Below are 8,912 nucleotides of genomic sequence, written 5' to 3'. Positions count from 1 at the left end.
ATAATTAGAGAAATGCAAATCAAAACAACTCTGAGGTATCACCTCACACCTAGCAGATTGGCTAAAATGAAAGAAGGGGAGAGTAATGAATGCTGGAGGGGATGTGGCAAAATTGGGACATTGATGCATTGCTGGTGGAGTTGTGAACTGATCCAGCCATTCTGGCTGGCAATTTGGAATCACGCTCAAGGGGTTATAAAAGAATGCCTGCCCTTTGATCCAGCCGTACCATTGTTGGGTTTGTACCCCAAAGAGATCATAGATAAACAGACGTGTACGAAAATATTCATAGCTGCGCTTTTTGTGGTGGCAACAAATTGGAAAAGGAGGGAATGTCCTTCAATTGGGGAATGGCTGAACAAACTGTGGTATATGCGGGTGATGGAATACTATTGTGCTAAAAGGAATAATAAACTGGAGAAGTTCCAGGCGAACTGGAGAGACCTCCAGGAACTGATGCAGAGCGAAAGGAGCAGAGCCAGAAGAACTCTATACACAGAGACTGATATACTGTGGTAAAATTGAATGTAATGGACCTCTGTACCAGCAGCAATACAATGACCCAGGACAATTCTGAGGGATTTATGGTAAAGACGCTACCCACATTCAGAGGAAGGACTGCAGGAGAGGAAACATATAAGAAAAACAACTGCTTGAACGCATGGGTCGGGGTGGACATGACTGAGGGTGTAGACTCGAAACTACCACACCAATGCAACTACCAACAATTTGGAAATTGGTCTTGTTCAAGGACACATGACAAAACTAGTGGAAATGCGCATCGGCCAAGGGTGGGGGGGTGCGGGGGGGGGCTGAAGGGGAAAGGTGGAGCATGAATCATGTAACCATGTTAAAAATGAATATTAATAAATGTTAAAAAAATCACAAAAAAAAAAAAAGATAAATGGGCACCATAAATCTCCAAAATGCTTTTCTTGGACAAAAGTTTCTATTTCACAGTACAAGTTCTACAGGCTCACTAAGTAATTTACATGTAATTATCCAAGAGAAAGAAAGAAAGAGTACCCTGGGTATACCAGAAGTCACAAGAATACAGTGCATTCAGCTTTCCTAGAGAGGCCAAAGGGCCGTTAGTGAATTGATATCATTAATGTTATACAGAATTCCATCAAACAACATTAAGTGTCCAAAGGTCCTAAATGGAAAATGGAATAGAAATGAAATGGAAAATTTGGAATAGATGCAACAGATAATAGATAAGTAGAGTTTGCAATACTTTCCAAGGGAAGATTCCAGCCATGATCCATAAGCAATCATTCAAAAGAGAAACTTCTACACGAGAACATTAAGAAGACTAGTTAATGGTAATATAATTATTATGATTAAATTTATTTTAAGGGTCCAGGCCCCTACTAGTTGCTGTATAAAATAACCTGGAGCAGAAATATCCAAGAAGACATTAGACAGAAAGGGACAACTGGACAAACATTGAAAAATACATAAAAAAGAGGTAAATGGTGAATGTTGTTATGCACACAAAAATATAGTCATAGCGCAATGGATAGAGACCTGCCTTTAGAACCAGGAAGTACTAGGTTCAGGTCTCATTTTTGACATATATTGTAGGTCCTGTGTGACCTCTGGGAAGGTCTGTGTGTCAGGCATGGGCAGCTAGGTGGCAAAGTTGATAGAGCACCAGATCTGGAGTCAGGAAGACTCATCTTTTTGAGTTCAAATCTGGCCTAAGATACTTCCTAGCTGTGAGACCCTGGTCAAGTTACTTACTCCATTTTGTCAATTTCCATATTTGTAAAATGAGTGGGAGAAGGAAATGGCAAAACTCTCCAATATCTTTGCTAAAAAAAATTCCCAAATGGGGTGAAGACTCAGAAATGACTGAAATGACTTAAACAATGACAATAACAATGTGCCAGGAACTGTTGAACAAAGTACTGGGGATACAAAGAAATGTAAAAGACAGACCCTATTATCAAGAAGCTCACAGTCCAATGAGAGAAACAACATGCAAACAACTACATATGAAAAAATTATATGCAGAATATATTGGCAATAATCAACAGAAGGAAGGCATTAGAATTAAGAGAGATTAGAAAGGCTTAGAGATTTTAGCTGAGCCTTTAAGGAAGCCAGAGAAGTCTGAAGATGAAGGTGAAAAGGGAGAGCAGTATTCTAGGTAATTTGCAAACTGTAAGTTGAAAAGAAGTTGCTGACCTGCATGAATAGAGGGAGCTTTTCCATCCAGGAGTTCCCTATATCATTGAAAATACAAGTATAGCAATCCTTTCCACTGTATAACAGCTGTCAATGTGAATAAAATTTTCCTAACATCAAACTTACAACAAAAGATTCCTCCTTTGCAACTTCCATCCATCATTTGTAGTTCTGGGCCAAATATAATTAGTATTAGTATCTTTTTCCTATGAGATCCCTTTATACTATTTTGAACATCTATCATGTCTTCCCTTAGGTCTAAACATTCACAATCCCTTCAACCAGTCCAGATGTGGCATGATTTGAGGCCCCATCACTATTTCAATTGCTCTCTTCTAGATGCTTTTGAGCTTTTCAGGGTCTTTTCCCAAATATAATATAAACTACTTGATGACAAAGACTGATTAATTTTTGTCTTCATAGTACTACTAGCACAGTAAATATATCCAGTCAAGTAAACAAGAATTTATTAAACAACCACTATGTGTCAGATACTGTGCTACATGCTGGAGATTTCAAAGAAAGGCAAGAATAGTCCCTATCCTCAAGGAGCTCACAGTCTAAAGGAGATGACATGCAAAGAAGTATTATATGTCAGCTATATTCAAAGTATATTGGGAGTAATCTCAACAGAAAGGAACTAGCAATGAGAGGAGATAGGTCAGAAGTGTTTAATAAATGCCTACTGGAATGTTGGAGGGGATGTGGCAAAATTGAGACACTAATAGAGTCTGCTGGTAGAGTTGTGAATTAATCCAAACATTCTGGCAGGCAATTTGGAACTATGCTCAAAGGGCTTTAAAAGAATGCCTGTCCTTTGATCCAGTCATGCCACTGCTGGATTTGTATGCCAAAGAGATAATAAGGAAAAAGACTCATACAAAAATATAAAATATTTATAGCCACGTTCTTTGTGGCAGCAAAAAATTGGAAAATGAGGGAATGTCCCTCGACTGGGGAATGATTGAATAAATTGTGGTAATGAGGGAATGTCCATCAATTGTGGAATGGCTGAATAAATAGTGGTATCTGATGGTAATAGAATACTATTGTGTTGAAAGAAATAATGAACTGGAGGAATTCCATGTGAACCAGGAGAACATTATACACAAAGACTGAAACATTATGGCACGATCAAATGTAATAGACTTCTCTACGAGCAGCAATGCAATGATCCAGGACAATTCAGAGGAACTTATGAGAAAGAATGCTATCCACATCTAGAGAAAGAACTATGGGAACAGAAATGCAAAACATATGACTGATTATGTGCTTCAATAGGGATATGATTTGGGCTTGAAATGATCACTCTATGGCAAATATGAATAACATGGAAATAGGTATTGTACATGTACAACCTAGTGGAACTGCTCATCAGCACCAAGAGGAGGGAGGGAGAAGAAGAGGGAAAAATAATCAATCATGTAACCATGGAAAAATACTCTTAATTAATTAATTAAAAGATATATGCTTACTGGTTGAAAAGGGGGGGAAATGGTGGGAAGAAAAGTGTGAGAGGCATGAAGAAGGGCAGCCACATGACAATAGCTTCATTCCTAGAAAATCCTGGGTAGAGGTATATAAGAAATCAGGACAACATTTACCATGGAAGGATAGGTGCCTTTACATCATCTTTGTAATCATGGATGAATATAACAGCATCTGACACTTAAGAATATCATCTGATGCAGAGTGAAATGAGCAGAACCAAGAGAACATTATACACAGAAAGTGATACATTGTGAAACAATCCAATGTAATGGACTTTGCTACTACAAGACAATCCCAAGGGACTTATAAGAAAGAATGCCATCCACATCAAGAGAAAGAACTGTGGGAGTTGATACACAGAAGAAAAGCAAATAACTTATCAGTTGTTTATATGGATATATGATTAAGAGTTTTGATTTTAAAAGATTGGTCTATTGCAAACATTAATAATATGAAAATAGGTATAAGTGATAAAATTTGTATAACCCAGTCGAAGTGCTTATTGGATCCAGGAGTTGGAGGGAGAGGAGAGAGAAAGAAAATGAAATATGTAAACTTAGAAAAATATTTTTTAAAATTTAAAATTAAAAAAATATCATCTGAACAGCAGCTTCCTTACTTCCCACCTGTACCAGGAGCCCAAAGGTAAAGTAATGTGAGAGGTGACAGACCCTATGGACCACTGGTGTGGTCATTGCAATTAGATATTGGAAGTAGAAAAAGAGGCTCCTTGTAAGTTAAACCCTGCTAAAAAACAGAAACATAGTATTTTCCTAATGAGATCAAAGGAGTAGAACGAAGGTGCAAATAACTAATTAAATAAAAAAGAGATCTCTGGGTAAAACATGTAGCAACTCAAAAAGAAAAGTTTTGAAAATACAGGCAAAGGAATTCAGTCCTATCACTATATTGTTATGAGAAAATGGCAGACAAACTAATTTAGGAAATTTAAGGTCTAGGATGGATGAATTATGAGAAGGCAAAAAAAAAATACCCACAACTGATAATGATAAGGCTTTCCTTACTTGGGGACCTTAGATTTAATAACAGGTTCATAAAAAATTTAAGTTTGATAAAAGACAACAGCTTGATTTCACTATTAACTCATCTTCTATCCTTCTGTCTACCCTCTTTCCAAAATAGGAAATATGGTTAAGGGACCATCTACTACCTTCCTTTCCTCTCATTCCTTTTGCATATCCTTATTGCCTTCCAATCTAACCAACTGACTAAAATTTCTCTCTCCAAGATTAACTACAATTTAACTTCCAAAACCAATGGTTTTTTCTCCAAGTTCAGTGAGGACCCAGAGGAAGTTATATAACAAGAAATCACAACAGAAGAAATCTAATTCTATGAAATCAGAATGTCCAAGAAAGATCTTTTTGAATAAGAAAGGGTCTGCTAAGACCTTCATTTAAATTGGTTCTATTTCTCCCACTAAATTTCTTCTACTGATGAATTTCAATTCGAAAACCGGCTCTGCAATTTAAACTGGTAATGCATAAATATATGCAAACATAAACACATATATTTGTATATATAATATTTCATATTGTATGTGTTCATTTACTTATTTATCTTAGTATATTATCTTAGTATACTTAGTATATCTTAGCACATAAGAAAGCAGCATAGCTTTGTGAACAGAACAAAAACATGAGTCAAGACACTTAGTTTCAATCTCTCCTTAACTTATTAACGATGTCATCATAGGCTAGGAAAGTAAACCCTCAGAGTCTCATCTTTCTTATCTGAAAAATGGGAATAACAATGTTTGCACAACCAATCTCACAAAGTTGTTAGAAAAAGAGTTGCAAATCTTAAAGTTCTATAAATGTAGGTTGGTGTTATTTCTTTAACAAACCTACTTTGACTGGATGATATAACATATAACATGAGAGACTGGCTCAAACAGGTTCAAACCAAGGAAATCTGGGTTGACATCCCTAGTGAGTCCTTCAGAAGTCAGAGTTCTGTACATGTTAAATGCAGCCAAGTGATTCGTGTTCAAATTTTTTCTCCAAATGGTCCTTTTTCCCACTGAGTGAAGGAAAAGCCTTGCAGCAGAATTCAGTGTGAACAAATCACAAGGACTATAGCAAGAATGCAAAATACCACTCAGTTCTGCAGCAAGCCCTCAAGTCAGTATGTAACCCACTGAGTATCTGAAAGGCTTTTAAAGGCTGTTTCCAAACCTGGTTTAGCTTCATTTCCCATCCCACCCCACCCCAACCCCTAGAGCTCAAAATTATGGATGCCTGGAGGTCAAGGGCTATTACTTTTTTATCTTCATATTTTCAGGACTAAGCATGCTCCCTTTGCACAGAAGAGATATTAAATGTTTATTTGGCTGAATTGAATCTAGTTGCTTGCCAATTGTGAACCTCTTTTCATGCCCTCAAAAATGAGGAGATGGGTCAAAATAAATCTTAACATACACAAGGGAAAGCATTTGTTTTCATAGGCATAGATGAGAGACAATATATGCTGCCAGGTCAAATGACAGCTTCTGATTTGTTGACAGGGTATCTCTAATCTTCATGTTTTACTGTATCTGCCACAAGAGGTACATGTTCCAGCTTGAAAATTCCTGCAGTTTGTGGCATCAGGTTACATAAATCCAAAAATTAGTTCCTTTAATCTAACTACTTTATTATATATGTTATTAAGAAATTCCATACATTAAATTGCCCTAGAATTAGTTGTATCTGTCTTGAGCTTCTGTTACATGTTTAAAAATATTCAAATGGTAATTGAAACTCAAATATTTTCATATGTCAAGATGTATTAAGGTATGCACTTAACGTATGTACCTCTATAACCAAATTCATGCTAATTAGGAAGCAAAAACAAAACTAATAAATGAAACAGATTAAAATAAGAAAACAAAATACTTCTTGTAATCAAAAGGCAACTATTGGGTACTGGGAAAAGAATTAGATTTGGAATCAAGGCCTCCATTCAGTTCCCAGGGCTAACCAATTCAATAAATAACTTAAGTACTTTGTGTCTCAATTTCTTCGCCTGCAAAATAGAATAATAGCTATTCTTCTGACCTTAACAAATACTTGATGATTATAAATGGCATGCTGATTTTATAACATTGTTTTGAGCATCAAATAAGATCATCAATCAATAAATCAACAAATATTTATTAAGCCAATCCATCAAGCAATAACAAGTATTTATTAATTGCCTACAATGTGCCAGGGACTGTGCTAGGCAGTGGGGATAGAAAGACACATAAAATGAACACTGCCTGGAGCTTCATCATGAAAAGAACTTTGAAATCTGTAATGTATTATGTAAATGTCATCCATTAATCATTATTATCATCAATATTATCATTATTAACAGAGGCTTCATTTTGGAAAATAAATGCAAGAGGAAGATAGAAAAAAACCTAGCAACAACTGGTACAGTGGCATGATGATGAAGACTGCTGTCTGAGGATCTATTTGTTCAATGGAACTGGGGAAGAAGAAACAATTTCCTGATCTATCTTCTCTGTTCAAGATTTGAAATTAATAATAATGTTTTTCATCATTCATCTGTTTTATTTTGTTTTGTTTTTTAACAGACCTTAACAAAATTATTCAGAAGAGGCAAAACATACCTTCTGGTGGGGTTCCCACACTAGTCCCAAGTCCTAAAATGGCCATTGGGTGGTTTCTGGGTTCCAGCATCACAGCAGACTCCTGACCCCTTTCCCAGTGGGGCACTTTGACAGGTTCCAGGTGGACGTTCTCCAAACCATCCTCTATGAGTTTCTGGTACATAATTTGGATGGCCTTTTCTAGGTTTTTGGAACCACTCAGTCTGTGTCCAACGGTGTCAACCAAAAGTGCCAGTCTCTCATAGGATCTGTTCTGGGCCTTGCCACATACAGCAAGATCTATAATGGCCTTGGCAACATCTTGGTAGCCTGCTATTTCTTCCTTTATTTCTTTAAGTGTTGTCAGAGGGCCAACATCTTCACACACAGCCTTCACAGAGCATGAAGGTAAAAGTTGAAGCACACCCAAGAAAAGGAAGATGAGAGGGGTCATTGTCTTTTGCATGGTTTTCCCTCCTAAGAGAACCTAGGGAAGGAAGAAAAAGTCACATGTAGGAAGCAATCAACCATACTCTATTTGGGGTGGGGGGAACAAAGAAGAGGTGCCTAAGAAGAAAGAGCCAATCCAGCTATTGTCACACAAACAAAAGCTATAAAGAACTCAGGGCAAAGCCATCAACTTTCTGGACTGAAATATCAAGGTTAGGACAAAAGGCATATAAGCTATAGGGAGATTATTTTTTTAGGGCATAAATGTATTTTACTTTGGCTGTAGGGGATTGCTGAAGTAGAAAAATTACATAAAAGGTAAATTAGAGGGCAATTGTTCACTTTACAATGAGATAGTCATAGGATGCTTTTCAATCAATCAACAAGTATTTATCACATGCCTGCAAGTGTTTATCACATGCTCCTAACACTGCTGGAGTGCATTTCCAGTATGACCTGATTTATGAAAAACATAACTGACCACCAAATCTTCAGAAAAATTTCTATTGTATATTGCATGCCTGTGAAATCAAATTAAAAGTCTGCTATCAATTCAGAAGAGAGGAAAAATGTCATGGAGGACAGAGTATTTGGATTAGAGGTAGAAAGACTTGGTCTCAAATCCTACCTCTGACACCAACTGCATGAAACTGGGCAATGCTTTAACCTCTATCTGTTTCAGGTAACTCCTGTGACTTCCCTGCTAAATCACAGAAAGGCTGGTATATATAGTTCCCATATGAGAAATTCTCAAATCAACAATCCTTTGAATAACTGCTTATGAATGAAAAGGAAGGCAATTTTTTCAATCATTAATAAATGCATCTGCATAACTATCTGAATTAGTACCACAAATGGGTATCCTGATCTTGGCACTACCTTTAAAAACAGGCAAGGAGATATTTAAACAAAGAGGGAGAAAGAGTTGGGAGGAGTAATTAAAAGAAAAGGAACCTACCCTCATATTCAGAGAGTACTTTGCTGACCTTGCTCTCATCTGAACCAATCAAAGGAGAGAAGAATTCACATACACATTAATAGACACAGGCACAGAATTTGGTGTAGAGATAGATAACATTTCATTCAACAGAGAAAGAAGAGAGAAAGATGAATTAAGAGAGAGATTAGACCAAGGGGGGAAAAACTAAGGATGTGCAAAAATATTTATAGCTCTGCCTGT

The 8,912-nt window shown here is 36.7% G+C and overlaps 1 protein-coding gene across 1 annotated transcript in view; it reads right to left on the bottom strand.

Annotated features, from left to right (window-relative positions):
• CPQ (carboxypeptidase Q) overlaps positions 1-7,736 on the bottom strand; it is a 552,420-nt gene extending 544,684 nt beyond the window's left edge. The window contains 1 exon segment of the mRNA XM_044668507.1: positions 7,304-7,736. Coding sequence (XP_044524442.1) covers positions 7,304-7,736 — 433 coding nt within the window.
• Positions 7,737-8,912: the final 1,176 nt, after the last annotated feature.

The sequence above is a fragment of the Gracilinanus agilis genome, chromosome 1 (genome assembly GCF_016433145.1).
Source record: "Gracilinanus agilis isolate LMUSP501 chromosome 1, AgileGrace, whole genome shotgun sequence".
Taxonomy (NCBI): Eukaryota; Metazoa; Chordata; class Mammalia; order Didelphimorphia; family Didelphidae; genus Gracilinanus; species Gracilinanus agilis.
This window is presented reverse-complemented; position numbering and strand designations above follow the sequence as displayed.